Below are 18,705 nucleotides of genomic sequence, written 5' to 3'. Positions count from 1 at the left end.
TGGGAATTGTCAAAGCTCCCAGGGGATTCTAGTGTGCCTCTGAGGTTCAGAACCACTGGCTTCGAGACTTACACACAGTGCTCAAGACCTGAGAACTGTTCTTACTCTCAGCACATTCCCATTTAGAATGAGTATTCTAGAACAATGTCCCCATGCTTTGCTACCAGGCAGGCTGGGTTCAAATCCTGGCTCTATCTCTAACTAGAACTAAGACTTTGGGCACATCATTTAGCTTCTCTGGGCCTCAGTTTCTTCATCTATAAAAATGGGGATAATGCCACACGCAGTAGCTCATGCTTGTAATCCTAGCACTTTGGGAGGCCAACCAAGGTGGGGGAATTGGTTGAGCTCAGGAGTTCGAGACCAGCCTGGGCAACATGCTAAAACCTCATCTCTATAAAAAGTACAAAAATTAGCTGGGTGTGATGAAATACTCCTGTAGTCCCAGCTACTCAGGAGGCTGAGGTGGGAGGATGGCTTGAACCCAGGAGGTAGAGGTTGCCATGAGCCAAGATTGTGCCACTACACACCAGCCTGGGCCACAGAGCCAGACCCTCTCTCTCCCTCTCAAAAAAAAAAAAAAAAAAAAAAAAAAAGATAACACATGTAAGCACAGATCAGTGCTTCAGTACTCATGGTTCCACAAACATTTCCTCATCACCCTCCAAAGCAAAGCCATGGCTGCATCGAACCCAGCTTTCCAACCCAACAGCTGCCATTCAGGAAAGGGCTGTGACCACTTTTCTCTCAGTAGAAAATGGTGCGGAGGGCCTAGGGTGAGGGGACATGGGCACTTGGATGTCTGGAGTATGCCAACTCCTCAGGCCCACCTTGGGGCTCCAGCCTCCTCACTACTCTCCTGACCTCAGGAGGACAGCTCACCCAGGCCTATCTTATCTTTGGAAACTTTTTTTTTTTTTTTTTTTTTTAGATAGGGTCTTGTTTTGTTGCTCAGGCTGGAGTGCAGTGGCATGATTATGGCTCTCTGTGCCTTGACCTCTCAGGCTCAAGTGATTCTCCAGCCTCAGCCTCCTGAGTAACTGGGAATACAGGTGTGTGTGTGACCACCCCCAGCTAATTTTTGTATTTTTAATAGACAGGGTTTTGCCATGTTGATCAGGCTGGTCTCGAACTCCTGGGCTTAAGTGATCCTCCCACCTCAGCCCACACTGGCCTCCCAAAATGCTTGGATTACAGGCATGAGCCACCGCACCTGGCCTGGAAATTTCTTTCATCCTTTCTCCAACTCCTAGTCCAAAGGAACCTATTCTATAGAGTCTTATGCTTAGTGGGGAAGTGGTTTATCGGTTATGGCTTAGAACTACAACGACCCACTTAAAAATTGCCATGATGCAGCAGATGTGAAGTAGAAGGTTTTCTCATGTTGTCCTACTTGGTCTCTGCAAGAACCTGGGACATGGAGGTGATAATGAATGGCATGAATTGTCTCATCGACCCTCTTAGAACTCAATGGCCAGCCTGAGTCTTACCCACTTGGTACTCTTTCCAGGGCTGTCCTTCCTGAATTGAACTGGAGGAGAAACAACTGCCTGTCAGCATTCTATAAACTCTATCCCCAGGTCACCCACATTGTCTTACAAACCCTGGAAGGTGGGAAGACAGCCTGGTGGGACCCAGGGGCCTACACAGCCTTCATGTGCCTGGAGGGTCTTGGAGCTGTAGAAATACAGCTGCAAAGCTGGCTGGGGAGTGAGTGAATTTCTCTTAGCTGCAAGAACATTGTTGCAGAGCAGGATTTATGAATCAGGCATAACTGAAGGAAGGTGGAAAAGAGGAAAAAGCTGCGGTGCCCCTCAGAAAAACCACATAAACCAAAACTCATTGTTCATGGCACGAACTCCCCCCAAACAGAAGGAGACATGCTCATGTCATCTGGCCTTGGACGAAGAAGCCTTCCTTTCCTAATTGGGGTAGATTTAGACTGATGCTAAAATGATACAAATTCCCTAAAAGCACAGCAGCTCCTGATGACGCTGGGCTCAACCAAAGTTTTGGGACTTCGCACATGCTGTTCTCTTTGCCTGGAATGTTCTAACCAGCTTTCTTGAGCCCTATCCTTCCTGTGGCTCACCAACTTCTCAGCCTTGGATGTTTTGACTCATAAGACCTCATCCAGGAGGTTGTCTTTATTTCCCTTGGTCTGAGTTGCTGCCGCACATTGTCTCACTCCTCTAGAGTACCCTACTGTATACTGTAATCGACGAATTACTCAGTCACCGCCCCCCCTCCCCAGACTCTGAGTCCCCAGGAGAGGACATCCTTTATCCTTGTGTCCCCAGCCCTTCGCACAGTGTCAGGCATAGCAGGCAGTTAATGCTGCGAAGATGAATGGATGGAAACGGAAGGGGCACTGTGAGGAGGGGCCAGGAGTTCAGGAGACTGACAGCTCATTCTAAGGACTTCTCCAAGTGGCCAATCCTCAGGCTGAGGATCTGAAGCAACCACCTGTGCCCCATGCCCACCAGCACAGAGTCCAGGCCGCAGCAGGGCTCACCTGAAAGATGGAGTATTTCACATAACCGATCTCTATGCAGGTGCTGTCATTTGTTGGCTTGCTGGAGAGGAGTGCTTTGAACCTGAACAAGGACATAAAAAAGAGATAAAAAGGACTCACACACAAATCCATGGCTCGCACAAATAAAAAACAAAAACAAAAAACAAACAAACAAACAAAAAACTCAGCTCTCCTGACAATAGAAAGACTTTGTTTCTTCCCCTGCAACTCTGAAATATAGCAGTGTTATATCCTTACATTTCTTAATTTAAACCCTCCTATTATACCGTAATCTAATTTGAAGTTAAAACTCTAAAGTTAAAAAACAGTGTTTTGAACAATTACATTCATTCTCCAACTGGTGATTGGAAAAGAATGAGTGCCTGTTAAACCCAGTCCATCTTTCAGGGCCTGTCACGTGGCCGCCACCTTCATGGCATCTCTCCTAAGCCTAGGGCTATGGCTTCACTCCCCGCTCTCTGCTGCCCATGGAACACGCTGTGCTCCACGAGGGCAGGGACTTCAGTGGTTTCTGTCTCTGCTACATCCCCACATCCTGTCCCAGTATGAACCTGACACATCATAGATAATTAATCAATGTTTGTTGACTACCTAATCATCCCCCTTATGGGTGACTTTCTGTCTTGGATTTTCAATGCACTTTCCTGCCCATCAACTAAACTAAAAGCTCTTTGTGGGTAGAGATCTTATCAATGGAACACACAGATAATATGTTTAATAATAAGCTGATACGTATCTGTTTTTTTAAACTCATTTTTGAAATTATAGATTTACAGAAGAGTTGCAAAGATAATATAGAGAGTCCCTGTTTACCCCTCACCCAGCTTTCCCTAATGTTAACAGCTTACACAGCCATGGTACCTTTGTCAAAACTAAGAATCTAACATTGGTACAATATTGATCTGGTTTGTCTACGGTGTCATGACTGAAAACTATGTAAGGGAAAACATATTTTTCTTGCGGTGGCAAAGCAGACATCTGGGGTTTGTGTTTGGTTTTGGTGGGCGGACTGGAGATTCCTGGATGCTTTTAGAAATGCATGGAGTGCTAGTCACACACATTCTCTTAGCAAACTTCCTGGAAGGGAGTTCCATTTCTGGGTTCCCAGTGTCCTTACCCAACTCAGGTACCCCCTGCTCACCACCCAGCTGGGACTCTTGCTATTCTTCATTTTGGCATCATTCTCTCCTGCCGCCTCCTCATTTCAGCATCAATCTCTCCTCTGCCCCAGCCTCACTCCTCCCTGTTCAGGTCTCTGGACAATATGGTTCTAAACTGTCAACCCAATCTCTACTCAAAAGGAGAAGAAAGGCAGTTGCAGAGCTAGCAGAGAGGGTGAGCAGTTCTTCCTATTGCTACATGATACTACTGTCTGTTAACTCCACAGTTAGGGAAAAGTAAAGTCAGGACCTGTGTATTTCAGTGACTTATGCCAAAGTCTGTTCCCTGACATTTGGAGAGTGGCAGCCTCAAGGCTCCTGTGTGTGGGGTCTCAGGTTGTTCACTGCTCAAGGCCGCCTAGCCGAGGGAGCCAAAATCTAAATCCATGCTCTGCTCCCAAACTCGGCTCCCCCTGCCTCCTTTATTTGCCCAGAGGAGAAGGCACCTTGTTCTAGGCTGTTTATGCTAGCAGCTTCCCTGTACTCTTGAATTCTTTATTTTGTTAAGATGATCTGCCAGTTTGGTGAAGAGACCACCAAAAATGACTTCAAAAAATAGTGATAGCAACAGCCAAAGTCATAATGCAGCTGCTTTCAAAACCGATGATACATACCTTGGAGAGGCTGTAAATAACAGCACTTTGTGAGCATAAAATGGTCTTCCTTCTACCAGAAAGGTAACATCAGACATTTCTTTATTGTTAAGAAAATGAGGATCTGGAATTGGAAAGGTAAAAAAGGTAGCTTTAGTGGAAAAAAGGATGAAGTTTAGATTTATCTTGTAGAAGGTGCAAATAAGAGTGAGCAAGGAAATCTTGGTGATAAAATACTCATTGACAAGACAGCAACCAAACAGCAGACAGGACTAATTAGAGGAACAGTCAAGCCACTGAAATTTAGTTTTTCATAGGAAATCCTTATAGCTTATTTGTGATTAAAAGTAGCATTTCCCCAGAGAAGATTCACCTATAGCTAGAGTGAACTTTTCAGGTGTGAAAGGTAATCACCCACCTACCCTGTCTCTAAGAATATGCCGCTCATCCCCACCTCTGCTGCTCTCTCTCAGGGCTCAGCACCCTCCCTGCCCAAAGGAAGTGGTTTAGAAGAGCTGTCCCCTGGCCACTGCATTCCAGGTGATTTAAGTCCAAGCCTTTCTCTCCCGGGGTCAGTGGCAAATGAGCCAGTCCCCTGCCCTCATTTTCTAGAATAAAGATTTGGCTTCTACTTACTGAGCACTTATGATATGCAACCTGGTTGCACATTATCCCCACTGTGCAGTTGAAGAAACTGAGGCACACAGAATTTACAGTGACTTGTTCAAGCTAGTGACTGGTGGAGAAGCTATGATTCGAACTCGGACATTCTGATTGGATGGCCTGCTTGGTTAAACACTAGGATCCTCCAATTTGCCTGTCATTTCAGCCCTTGAGACCCGAGGCTCCTGAAGGTGCCAGTCTGTCCTCAGCTCAGCACTTCTGTCTTGTTGAGAATATCCATCAACACCCCCTGTCCTACGTTTCTTGAATCTTCCATTTCCCTCCATTCCCTTTGATATTACCCTAGTTTGGGCCACATCCTCTATTCCTGGGAACTCACAGGAGCCTCTGTTGGTCTCTCTGCCTCCACTCTTGGCCCCCTCAATCTGACGGCCCACCTCACTGCAGGCGCCATCCTTCCTAAAGCTAGCTCTGATCATGCCACTCCCCTCCTCTGCTACAGATCATTCAATAACTCCCAAGTGCTCCCAGGATAGAGTCTAAACGTCTTAATGAGGTTACTTGTGACTGGGTTTCACTGCCTTCTCTGGCTTCTCCCTGTCAAACTGTGTGTGTGCTTGAGCTATGGGTGGCTCTCAGTTCCCCATGGGTGCTATGTGCTCTCTCCCCTCTGGGGCTCTGCACTCATTGTTCCTTTACCTAAAACACCCTTCCAGCCCCTTCCAAACCTGGCTCATCCCTAGGTGGTCTTCAAGTTTCAGACATACTGATCAGATGCCCTTGGTCAGTAAGCCTTGCCAGATTCCCCCACTTTCCCCAGACCCAGTAGCCCCAGCTGAGTTCCCACAGCATATGCACCCCTGCTGTAGCCTCATCATGCTATGATGTATCCACGTCTGTCCATTTCACACCCTTTCATCTGTGTCTAGTACAGAAAGGTGGTGAAGTGTAATAACAGTATGGATTCTGAGGCTAGAAATCTCAGCTGTGTAACCTTGGCAAGTTATTTATCCAACCCATGCCTCAGTTTCTCCTTCTGTAAAATGGAAATTGCAGTACCCATTATACTCCATCACAGAGTAGTGAGGAATAAACGAATGAGTGAATTTATGGAGAGCACTTAGCAAAGTGGCTGACAAATGAGTATCCCTCAATAGACATGACCATAATACTATTTGTAGAGGTTCAGTGGATGTTTTTTGAGTGAATGAAATAATGCCTTGACTCCTGTTGCAGAAACTTGTTCTAGGAGGCTGCCGAGGACCCGGGGGCCCTTCTTAGCCTGTAGGCCCCTTTGTTGTTGATGGGCCCTTCCCCAGGGGTGCAGGGGCTGTGCTGAAATGAAACCCCACTGCGTCCTCTGGCTGGATTTATGAGTTGTCCTAAAGTATTGAGGGCAGGACCAAGCTCCTGTCTTCCTGGGGGATGTGAACACTCAGCTGTTGGACTCACCCTGTCTGTCTATACCTTGGGGCCCTGGCCTGGCTGCATTTTCCCCAGACTGCTGTAACTTGGACCCAGAATTTGCCTTCCAGATTGATTCTCTTCACTCAGACCCTGAACCCTGTGCTGCCCCAGATGGTGATCCTGGTGGTCCTCCACTCACCTTTCTCTGTCGGTACAGAGCTGCCTCACTTCTTCTCATTTTTTTTTAAAGGCTCTTACTTTAAAAATATCAGAAAAGCATAAACAGTAAAAATCACCTGTGTAATCCCACTTTCTTTAAACATTTTAATTAAAAAACTCCCCCCAGAACTTCTGAAATGATCCAGATAAAGGGAAAAGAGGCTGCAAGGGAAGGCCTGAGAGTTGATGAAAACTCATTTCTTTTTTCTTTTTTTTTTTTTTTTTGAGACGGAGTCTCCCTCTGTGGCCCAGGCTGGAGTGCAGTGGCCGGATCTCAGCTCACTGCAAGCTCCGCCTCCCGGGTTTACGCCATTCTCCTGCCTCAGCCTCCCGAGTAGCTGGGACTACAGGCGCCCGCCATCTCGCCCGGCTAGTTTTTTGTATTTTTTTTAGTAGAGACGGGGTTTCACCGGGTTAGCCAGGATGGTCTTGATCTCCTGACCTCGTGATCCGCCCATCTCGGCCTCCCAAAGTGCTGGGATTACAGGCTTGAGCCACCACGCCCGGCCGAAAACTCATTTCTTCACTTGACTTTCTCTCTGCTCAGTAACCTGCCTCCCTCTGCTCACCTATCACACCCACTGTTCATCTCCAGCCAGTTCCCCATTCCTGCTTCCCAGACTATTAATATCCTCTACTTTCACTTTTAACACTCTCTCCCAGAATTCACTGGGAGGGCAAGAGGACACCATAACACACACACACACACACACACACACACACACACACACACACACACACCAGTGCTCTCCGATTTGCCACAGTCCGCACTACTCCCTATTGTCTAGTGCTGAACCCATTTCACTCATTTATATCACCTGCCTAGTCCCACAGAGATGCTGGTTTGAGATCCTTGTCACTAATCATTCTTGTCTTTTCTTTAAAGCAGGTCCCTAAAGAACCACTATTTGGCAACCTTTAGTTATGCTAGCTTGAGCTGCTGGACTGAAGACACAAAATGTACCTGCTCTATATTCCATTCATTAATAATTACATGATGCTTTTTCTTTCATATCATGAGCTTTGAGTCTCTTAGGTCTGCCTTTTCTTTTCTTTTTGGTGCTAACCCTTGGAATTCTAATGCTTGGGCTGAAAACCAGGAACTTAAATTTTTTTAAAAAAATTTTTTGAGATGGAGTCTCACTCTGTTGCCCAGGCTGGAGTGCAGTGGCATAATCTTGGCTCACTGCAACTTCCACCTCCCAGGTTCAAGTGATTCTCCTGCCTCAGCCCCCTGAGTAGCTGGGACTATAGGCATGTGCCACTGCGCCCCGGTAATTTTTTGTATTTTTAGTAGAGACATGGTTTCACCATGTTGGCAAGGCTGGTCTTGAACTCCTGACCTTAAGAGTAGTGAGGAATAAATGAATGAATTTATGGAGCGCACTTAGCAAAATGGCTGACACATGAGTATCCCTCAATAAACGTGACCATTATAGTAGATGCTCAATGGATGTTGATGGTATTTGATCTGCCTGCCTTGGCCTCCCAAAGTACTGGGATTACAGGCATGAGCCACCATGTCCGGCCCCAAATCAGAAACTTTTAACTGCTAGTGAAAGAAACTTCAGCAAATTCAGGAGGAGAAAATGTTCCCTCCCAACCTGTAGCTAAGGGAAAGCAGATTTTATGCCACTGAAACTGACCTGGCAAAAGTTTGCTTTAAGGATGGTGTCTTATGAGACACCGAGACATCAGAGATTGTTGCTGCGTCCTGGGAATGTACCCCTCACTCTCTAATGTTTGCTACACTCTCTAATGTTTGCTAACTTGACTGGTCTTTATAATGTATTGTCCTGATAACATTTTAATTAATACCTATTTCCTATAAGGGAGAAGTACTTGTGACTTGGGCACATCCCAGTTTCCCCCCACACGTGGTCAGAAAGATAGACAGCCTTTGACTCAGCTGCTAAAATTTTCCATTTCAGCAAAAAGTTGTGTCTCATTTAAATTAACAAGTTATTCAAGATGGGAACAAAAATAACTTTAAAATAGTCCCATGAATTCAGCCTTTTAATTAATCTAAACTGGCTCATCCCTTTCAAATTTTGCTAAAGAGTAGAAATTTCAGTCTTCTATTACTCAGATGTCCTTCAACTTTATTAGGAAAGGGAAACAGGAAGTAGGAAAGGTCCCCAACCTATCTAAGGAAAAGGAATCCTTTATCTTTAATATTTTATAACTCTCCAGGCAGCAGGCAGAGAGGCTCTTCCAACAGAAGGCTCATGTTTCAGGCCTCAAAGCAGCCTGATATTCCTTCTCCTTTCTGTAGGTTGATCAACCCGGTTGCAACAGCCCCAGGATCCTCTGAAAGAACCTCGTGCCTGATGGAAAGGTTTCTTCTGAAAAATCTCAGAAGCTGGGACTGCAGAATGACAAAATTACGGCTTCTGGGCACACCTGGGTTCAAGTTCGAGCTTCACCCCGTACTGATATTGCAGCCATAATGTAGGATCAGTCACAGTGCCTGCCTCTTGGGGTGGCTTGAAGATGACTTGAGATAGGGTAGGTCAAGTGCATGGCTGGAGCCGGCACAGTGAGCGCCTCCCAGAAGAAGAGGTTATTGATACTGTCATGGGACTTCTGAGCATCCAGCCTCTGTAGCTCAGGTATGTCCCCTCATATTTTTATGGGTGTGTGTGTGTCGGGGGGCTTTGTTCTCCTTTTCTCTTATTTCCCTGTAGAAGGATCTCCACTAGAGGAACAGCCCTGGCTCCTCCTCACTGTCTCCCACTCATTCCTTCTTAGTGAGGAAGAAGGACTTTTAGAGGGGGGAGTTTGGGGGACAGAGCTGCCATGTGCAGTGTGGCCTTCTTTCAGGAGCCACCTGTGCAGGGGTTGTGTATGGAATCAGGAGGTCTTCCGCAGCCCCCACTGTCTGTGTCTAGGGGAGAAAGTCCCTTTAATTGGCAAATCTCCTTGTCCACATTCCCAAGGTATGTTCTCCAGTGTCATCACACAATAAAGGAGAAATTCTGATTTCCCCCGGCCTGAATCCTGAACCGACCTTGTTTGCCCTTGAACCCCCTCCCTCCTTTTTTATGGCATTCTTTGGCTCCCCATCCTTAAATCACAAAGCAGCAGCCAACACAGGCCCGGGGGAATCACTCACCCAAGCGTGAGGTCTGTTTCCGTTTGATCTCCGTGAGCTTGGGGATGGGGTAGGGCCCGTAGCAGTGTGTGAAGATGACGCACAGCTGCTGGCTGATCACTTCGTTCTGCAGAAAAGAAAGAGGAGGTCATGATACCGGGGGCTGTGGCCAGCCTCAGCCAAGCTGTGCCCCCGGAATGCATCCCTCCAGGTGATTAGAGCTCACACATTTACTGCACGCCACAGGAGAAATCCTCTGGGGTAGCACACAAGCCGTTTGCACTCACGAGTCCTGGATTTACTTGCTCTGTTTTGTCCACTGTCTATTTCTAGTGGGTTCACTGGTGAAGCTTAAGAAATTTGCAATTAAATACTTTTCTCTGGCCCTCATGATTCGCTACCCACTGGAAAGCAGGTTTTTGTAGTTCATAGAGAAAGGAAAGTAAGGTTTTACCCCAAACCCACCTTTACCAGTACTCTAAAATTCTGGAAGCAATGAATTCTCCTGAAATTAGCAGGATTTCAGGAGAATTATCCTGAAATTAGCCCTTTTGATCCTGTGGCTGTGCTCTCCATTAACGAGACAAATTCTCCTGATTCAGCTTTCGTGTGAACTTGATTCTGGTGCTGAGGCATTTCCGGACCCAGAAGTGCTCAGCTGAATCATTGGCTCCAAACAAAAGGTGGGAAGGAGCTGGTTCCACAACCCCAAACTACAGCTGCCCTTCACTGCTGGGGACACGGGAGCCTGCTTCTCCTTGACCCTCATCGTGCATTGATCTCTTCCCACTTTGCAGCCATTTCCTTTCATTAATCTCCCTCCAGCTGCAGGTGTATAGGAGGAAAAATGAAACACAGCATTTTGTTTCTATTTATTGGAGAAAGGGTGTTGAAACTAGGGGCTCAAAGGGGCCACATTGAAAAATATTTACAATAGATTAAGGAAGAAAAGTAGGTTACAACACAGTTTGTACCAGGTCTTTTGGAAATAAAACCCTCTACAAATATATTTGGATTGACAGATATGTATAGAAAAAGATCTAAAAAAAATAGAGTAGTTACCTTTGGGTGAGATGAGGATGTTTTTTCTTTTATTTATATTTTCTACAACAAACAAGCATTGCTTTTGTAATAAAAACAATAAATATTCTTTTGAATTTTAAAAGATGGGTTTGGGGCCACTAGTGATGTGAGTGGTTCAAGCTGTTCTTAAATCTACCCACTTCATTGTGTTCCCAAGGCAGAAGCATACAGCTTGGCATATAAAAGATAATCCAAACCCTTCAATTAAAGTGGGTAGATCACAGAAGGAACAGTGTCACCTCAGATGTGATTCACAGAGGCATAATCATAGTTGAAGGACAAAGAGACTCAACTTTCAAAGATGAGGCTTTATAACCAGAGGGCATTCAGTGCTCCCCTCACTTAATACTCCTAAAAATAACTGGCTACCAATGGGCTTAATGCAGTTCTTCTCGAAGTGTGGTCCCTGGACCAGCATCACCTGGGAGCTTATTAGAAATGCAAATTCTTGGGCCTTGCCCCAGACCTTCTGACTTAAAAATCCTGGGAGTGAGGCCCAGGAATCCGCATATTAACAAATTTTCTGGTGATACTGACATTCTCTTAAGTTTGAGAACCACAGGTTCCATGCACTGAAATTCTCTCATGGGTCTGACCTGGGCTGTGGGCTATAAATTTGTTTCCTCTGGCCTAAAGCCCTGCCACCCAAAACGTACTCCATAGACCACGAGCAGCAGCATCCTCTGGGATCCTGTAGGAAACAGACACTCTCATTCAGGCCCACTGAATCAGAATCTGCATTTTTAACACACTCTGCAGCTGACTCCCATGCACATTCATGCTTGAGAAGCACTGTGTGGTAAGAAGAATTATGGCTTTCTAGAAGACTGCATGCCCTAATAACCCCTGGGACTGGGATTGTGAACACATTACTTTACATGGCAAAAGCAACTTTGCAGGAGTAATCAAGGTTAGTGCTTTAGTCCATTAGGGCTGCTAACAAAATACTCTAAACTGGGTGGCTTATAAAGTGCAGAAATTTATTTCTCACAGTTCTGGAGGCTGGGAAGTCTAAGATCAAGGTGCCAGAAGACTCGGTGTTTGGTGAGGGCCCACTTTCTCATAGATGATGCCTTCTAGCTATGTCCTCACATGGTAGAAGGGGTGCTGAGGCCCCTCCGGGGTCTCTTTTGTGGACCTACTCACCTCCCAAATACACCACTTCCTAATATCATCACCTTGGGGGTTAGGACTTCAACATTTAAATTCTGGGGGGACAAACATTCAAGAGCATAGCAGTTCCTCATGAGTCAACCTTCAAATAGATTATCCTGGATTATCTGGGTGAGCTCAAAGTAATCACATGAGCCCTTAAAAGTAGAGGCAGAGAAGGACTTCAGAAGGGAGAGGGGAGAACAAGATGACAGAGATCCCAGTCTGAGAAGGACTTGATGCTCTGTTGCTGGCTTGAAGATGGAGGGGCCACATGGCAAGCTTGTGAGGGGACTTAGGTAACCACACTAGGAGTTAAGTGTGACACCAACAGTCAGCAAGGAAGTGGGATCTCAGTCCTACAGCCACAAGGAACTGAATTCCACCCAAAACATCTGAATGAGCTTGGAAGCAATTCTTCCCCAAAGCCCCCAGAAAGGAACACAATCCTGCTGACTCCTTGATTTTGCCCTTGAGATCCTAGGCAGAGAACTGAGCTGGGTCACACTGCACCCAGATTTCCAACCCAGAGAAACTATGAGATAATAAATAGGTGTTGCCTTACGCCTCTAAATTATGGTCATTTGTTACTGCAGCAATAGAAAACTAACACATCTCATCTAAAGTTTATATCTATTGAACTATATTTCATCACCTCTGTAACTCAGAGTGCCAGACACATGGTGGACATTTGATAAGTACTGGCTGATCATAAAAAAGATAAGACTTGTTATCTGCAAAAATGCTTTGTACAGACTGTATTATGAATGTTAGGGATAAGTCTCACTCGTCTACACCAGGGTGTGTCTCATGCATCTTGCTGGTGAATCAGCTCCCATCTAATTAACTCTGAGTGAAGTAATAAAAACCTGTTTCCTGGACTCTTGTGCCCTTCAGAGAGGCCACGTTTTTCTTTTTTGGCAGACAGTGGTGGTGGTTTGATTCGATTCAGGAGGTATTGATTAAACATGGAAGAGGTGTCCTGCAGTGTGAAAGGCACTCTTTTGGGGCCACAGAAGCAGGCAAGGCAAGACCCCTCCTCCGCTGGAACTCACAGTTGACCTCTCTTTCTAACTTTAATGTGTACTGTATCACCTGAGAACGGAAATATAAGGGCTGGCCATACTTGTTCCGAATGGACAATCTTCAAATACGTAACAATGGTCAGGGGGAGGTGCAACTCCCCACTTTTTAGTTGAGGGCATTGCATGCTCACTGCATTCCAAAGAGGACAGTATGGAAAGAGGGGAAGAGAGGAAGATTACAGTAGAGAAACTTGACAAACACTGCCTCAGCCAGGTGGCCCAGGTCAACAATAGTGATAACTCACCTTGATGGAATGTGCCCTTGATAAGATGTCTTTCTCTCTGGGGTTTCCCTCTGAAAAATCCATAACCCCAGTCTAATCATGAGAAAAACGTCAGGCATATTCCACTAGAGGGGCAGCCTACACAATGCTTGACCAGTACTCCTCAAAACTTTCAAGGTCACCCCAAACAAGGAAAGTCCGAGGAACCGCCTCCATCAAGTGGAGCCTAAGAGAAATGACGATGAAGTGTAATGTGGTATTCTGGATGGGATCCAGTGGCAGAATAAGACACCAGGTACAAACTAAGGAACTCTGGCTATTTCTCAAAGAACTACAAATAGAGCTACCATTTGACCCAGTAGTCCCATTACTGGGCATATACCCAAAGGAAAATAAATCATTCTACCCAAAAGACACCTGCACTCACATGTTCATTGTAGCACTATTCATAATAGCAAAGACATGGAATCAACAAAGGTGCCCATCAATGGTGCACTGGATAAAGAAAACGTGCTATGTATACACCATGGACTACTATGCAGCCATGAAAATGAATGAAATCATGTCCTTTGCTGTAACATGGATGCAGCTGGAGGCTATTATCCTAAGTGAATGAAAGTAGAAACAGAAAACCAAATACCCCATGTTCTCACGTGTAAGTGGGAGCTAATCACTGCGTACACATGGATATAAAGTTGGGAACAAGAGACACTGGGGACTCCAAAAGAGCGGGGAGAGAGAGAGGGAAGGAGGCAAGGGCTGAAAAGCTACCCATTGGGCCCTATGTTCACTATTTGGGTGACGGATTCAATTGAAGCCCAAACCTCAGCATCATGTGGTATATCCATGTAACAAACCCACACATAAACCCCGTGAATCTAAAACAAAAACAAAAACAAAACCCTAAGGAACTCCGAGTAAGGTATGGATTTTAGCTCATAATAATGTATCAATATTGGTTCATTATTTATAACAAAGGTACCTAGTAATATAGCCTATTAATCATAGGGAAAAGTGAGTGAAGGGGTATATGGGAACTCTCTGTACTATCTTCTCAATTTTTCTGTAGATCTAAAACTGGGCCTAAAAAAATAAAATCTATTTAAAAAGTGTGGTGGTGCATGCCTATAGTCCCAGCTGCTTGGGTGGCCAAGGATTGCTTGAGCCCAGGAGCTCCAGGCCAGCCTAGGCAACACTGTGAGACCCTGTCTTTAAATTATTATTTTTTTAAATTGGCTGGGCGTGGTGGTGTATGACTGTGGTCCCAGCTATTCGGGAGGTTGAAGTGGGAGGATGGCTTGAGACCAGGAGTTTGAGGCCAGCCTAGGCAACATGGCAAAACCCCACCTCTAAAAATAAATTTTAAAAAACTTCCCACCATGGAAATATGATTATAATGAAAGCACTAGAAGTTCAGGAGAGCAAAGGAAAGAGGGAGAGTGGAAGCTTAAACTGGACATCAGGGGGCTCCCTACACTTTATCCAGTCATTCCCCAGAGGTTTAGGGAATGTTTCCCCATGCATTAAGCTATACATTCATTCATTCATTCATTCATTCATTCATTCATTCTCCAAATATTTATTGAGCGTCTACTAAATACCAAGCACTGGCTGGTCCCCGGGAGTTGGACATTGTGCAGAGGATTAGGGGGCTATGCCAAGTGTTGGCACCAAAGATGCTGCCTTTTGCGAGGCTTTCTCGCTGCTTTCTAGCCACTTCTTTTTCAAGGAACAGAATCCTAAGAGAAAACTCCCTGCTGCATCCTTGAATCTGTTCATGTTTGTGGAGGTGTCTGCCCTGTGCCCTTCCCAGTGCTCCTCCTCCAGGCAGTGGAGCACCAGTGTCATTTGTCCTGATTACCTGGGACCCAAAACGATTGTGAACTCCAGGAGGACCCTCTGAGGATGAGGGGTGGCGTCATTCCTATCAGGTGACTGCTGTCAGGGGGTGAGATCCATGGGTCAGGGGGGTCAGACTGGGATGAAAAGCTGGGTTATCCGATGGGTTTGGTAAGTCCTGGACCAAAACCCAAAGACAATAGAATGGAAGCAACCAAACTTGAGGCTCATTCCATTCTGGAGGTGGGAATGGGTGGTGGTTGTGCTGGGACAGATGCCTGCATTCTCTGAGCAGCACATTTAAGCACAGTGCTTTAGGCCAAAGGGATGACTGGCTGCAGTCTCAGGGCAGCAGGCCAGTTGGTCTTCACGTGCCGAGTCTGACCTGGGAGGCCGGGACGAGTCCAGGAGGATGGGTGGGTGGGGGTGGGGCCAGGCCTGAGGACACAGTCCCTGGTTAGTGCATGTTATTGGCATGCCGCTGGGTATACCTGCCATTCAAGTCTCTCACGGAAAATTCTAGATGTGCAGATGGAGTAAATTCAGGTCCTCTGGACTCAGAACTGTGTGGCCATATAAAAGAACTAAAGGGGAGTGAAGCAAAATTCTTTTTTTTTTTTTTTTTTGAGACAGGGTCTCTCCCTGTTGTCCAGGCTGGAGTGCAGTGGTGCAACCGCAGCTCATTGCAACCTTGACCTCCTGGACTCAGGTGATCTTCCCACCTCAGCCTCCCAGGGAGCTGAGACTACAAGTGTGCGCCACTATGCCCAGCTAATTGTGTGTGTGTTAGTGTGTGTGTGTAGATGAGGTCTCAGTATGTTGCCCAGGCTGGTCTTGAACTCCTGGGCTCAAGAGATCCTCCTGCCTCAGTCTCTCAAAGTGCTGAGATTACAGACATGAGCCACCATGACCGACCTTGCAAAATTCCTAATAGCATGGTTGCCAGGAAACTCTCCTGAGATGGAGTCCTGTGGATTTGGGGGCTGACATCTTTCCTCTTCTCCTTTGACTCCATTCTTCGCCTAAAAAGATGTGGAAATACTTTCTTTTCTTCGGAAAGGAGTACTAAGATTAATCCCAAAGGTCCTTTATAGGTGGCTCAGGCTGGAATTCTATGTGTTGGTAAAAATATAAACAATGGGATGAGATGGCATGGGTCCCAGTCCTGACCCTTCACTCACTAGCTCTGTGACCTTGGGAAAGTTACTCAGCTTCTCTGGGCCTTGGTGTTCTTTTCCAAAGAGGATTAAAAATACTTGCTTGATGAGGTTTCTATGAGGGCTAAAAGATAACGTATCACCATATGCTGTTAGGTTGAACCAAAATAAAGTGCCGCTATTTGATCATTTTTAATCCCTAAACAGCAATTTACCATAGTTGAACCTCATTCCTTTTTTTAAGATGTCATAAAATTCATGGCAGATTTTAAGAAAAGAAAAAAAAAAGCCCTCCTTATTAAACGTACACATCCATCTTTTTTTTTTTTTTTTTTTGAGACGGAGTCTCGCTCAGTCACCCAGGCTGGAGTGCAGTGGCGCGATCTTGGCTCACTGCAAGCTCCACCTCCCGGGTTCACGCCATTCTCCTGCCTCAGCCTCCCGAGTAGCTGGGACTACAGGCGCCCGCTGCCACGCCCAGCTAATTTTTTGCATTTTTAGTAGAGATGGGGTTTCACCGTGTTAGCCAGGATGGTCTCGATCTCCTGACCTCATGATCCGCCCGCCTCGGCCTCCCAAAGTGCTGGGATTACAGGCGTGAGCCACTGCGCCCAGCCATCCATCTTAAGACCTGTTTCAAATGGAGAAATGCTCAATTGTGAAAAAAGCTGTGTCTCAGAATCAAGAGAAAGTAGAATTACTGTTACTTCTGGGGACACTGACAGCAAGCTCTCTGTCTCAATCCACATCAAGGAACTCACTTTGGCTGGGTGCAGTGGCTTGCGCCTATAATCTCAGCACTTGAGCAGGCTGAGGCGGGTGGATCACCTGAGGTCAGGAGTTCAAGACCAGCCTGACCAACATGGTGAGACCCCGTCTCTACTAAAAATACAAAAAATTATCCAGGCATCGTGGCAGGCACCTGTTAATCTCAGCTACTCGGGAGGCTGAGACACGAGAATCTCTTGAACCTGGAAGGCAGAGGTTGTAGTGAGTCGAGATTGCCCCACTGCACTCCAGCCTGAGTGACAAGAGCAAAACTCCGTCTCCCCCCGCCCCCCCCCCCCCCAAAAAAGACCTACCTCTACAGACAGCTCCCTTGTGGAGCAGGCTAGGCTGCATTGTGAGGGGTGAGCACACCTGGAAAGGTGGAGGCAGGTGGAGAGTGGGCTACCAGCCCCAGAAGGATCCCAGCAAGATCCTCAGGCCCTGAGTGCAGCGCTCATCTTACTGCTATTGTGCAGTCACACATCTACTTTGATATGTCCCTTCCACTCATGGCAAGTGATGTGTAGAGTATCTACTTATGGTAGTAATATGTTTCAAACACATTTAAGAAAAAGATCAAGTAAATAATAAATTGCATCGATGGTATGCATGCTTCATGCTTTCTTTAAGTAGTACTTTTTCCAGGTCTGGAAAAGATTCTGACAGCAGGATTCAGATGACTGGGCTGGGAAAATCACTGGGCTAGATGATTTCCAAGGTTCCTCCCAATGCAGATGCTAGGGGCCCATGACTGCACCTGACTTGGGACCATCTTCCCACCAAAAGAAGTCACCATGGCTGCAGGCCATGTCTGCTTCTGCCCTTAAAGGGGATGAAGCTGTCATTCCACAGTGAGATGTGCACTGCAGGGAAAACCCTGAAAGGGAGCTGAGTGATAGGGTGACCTCACAGTTAAAAGCATGGGTTTTGTGTCTGGGTCAGGATCCTGGCTCTGCAGGGTGACCCACTCTTGGGCCATCATCACTAACATAGGAATAAAAATACAACTACCTGCTTCCCAGGAGCTGATGAGTAGAAAATGCCTAGAATGGCACCTGGTACAGTGATCAATTCCATTAGATCCGTGTCCAGGCTTGAGTGCCTGGGGCTGGCCACTTCCTAAGCACAGGTCCTGACCATAGAGAAAAGGGAGGCCAGAGGGATGGTGAAGAACTGAGTGAGGAGAGGGGAGGGAGTGAAGAAATGAAACAAGGAGGTGAGAAAGACAGGCCCAATCAGTTGCTAAACACAAACTTGTCCCTTGGGTCAACAAATTAAGAATTTTTAGCAAACTGTTTTACTAAATCTTATTTTAAAAGGTTTTGAGTACACACTGTGACTTTCCTCTCTTAGATGGTTGGACTGTAGTTTTGTGTAGAACTGGGAGTGTCTCAGTTGACTTTCTTTTTTATAATTAATTTTTGTTTGTTTGTTTTTGAGACGGAGTCTCGCTGTGTCACCCAGGCTGGAGTGCAGTGGCGCGATCTTGGCTCACTGCAAGTTCCACCTCCCAGGTTCACACCATTCTCCTCCCTCAGCCTCCCGAGTAGCTGGGACTACAGGTGCCCACCACCACGCCTGGCTTTTTTTTTTTTTTGTATTTTTTAGTAGAGATGGGGTTTCACCATGTTAGCCAGGATGGTCTTGATCTCCTGACCTCGTGATCCACCTGCCTCTGCCTCCCAAAGTGCTGGGATTACAGGAGTGAGCCACTGTGCCTGGCCTTTTTTTTTTTTTTTTTTTTTTTTTTTTTTTTTTTTTTTG

General features: G+C 46.1%; 1 protein-coding gene across 3 annotated transcripts in view; it reads right to left on the bottom strand.

Annotated features, from left to right (window-relative positions):
- BTBD11 (BTB domain containing 11) overlaps positions 1–18,705 on the bottom strand; it is a 337,775-nt gene that overhangs the window by 14,983 nt on the left and 304,087 nt on the right. For all 3 annotated transcript variants that reach the window (XM_025401973.1, XM_025401974.1, XM_025401975.1), the window contains 3 exons: positions 9,655–9,760; positions 4,311–4,413; positions 2,516–2,597 (listed from right to left, as the gene is read on the bottom strand). In XM_025401973.1, coding sequence (XP_025257758.1) covers positions 2,516–2,597; positions 4,311–4,413; positions 9,655–9,760 — 291 coding nt within the window. The remainder of the gene's footprint in view (positions 1–2,515; positions 2,598–4,310; positions 4,414–9,654; positions 9,761–18,705) is intronic.

Source organism: Theropithecus gelada, chromosome 11, assembly GCF_003255815.1.
Source record: "Theropithecus gelada isolate Dixy chromosome 11, Tgel_1.0, whole genome shotgun sequence".
Classification (NCBI taxonomy): Eukaryota; Metazoa; Chordata; class Mammalia; order Primates; family Cercopithecidae; genus Theropithecus; species Theropithecus gelada.
This window is presented reverse-complemented; position numbering and strand designations above follow the sequence as displayed.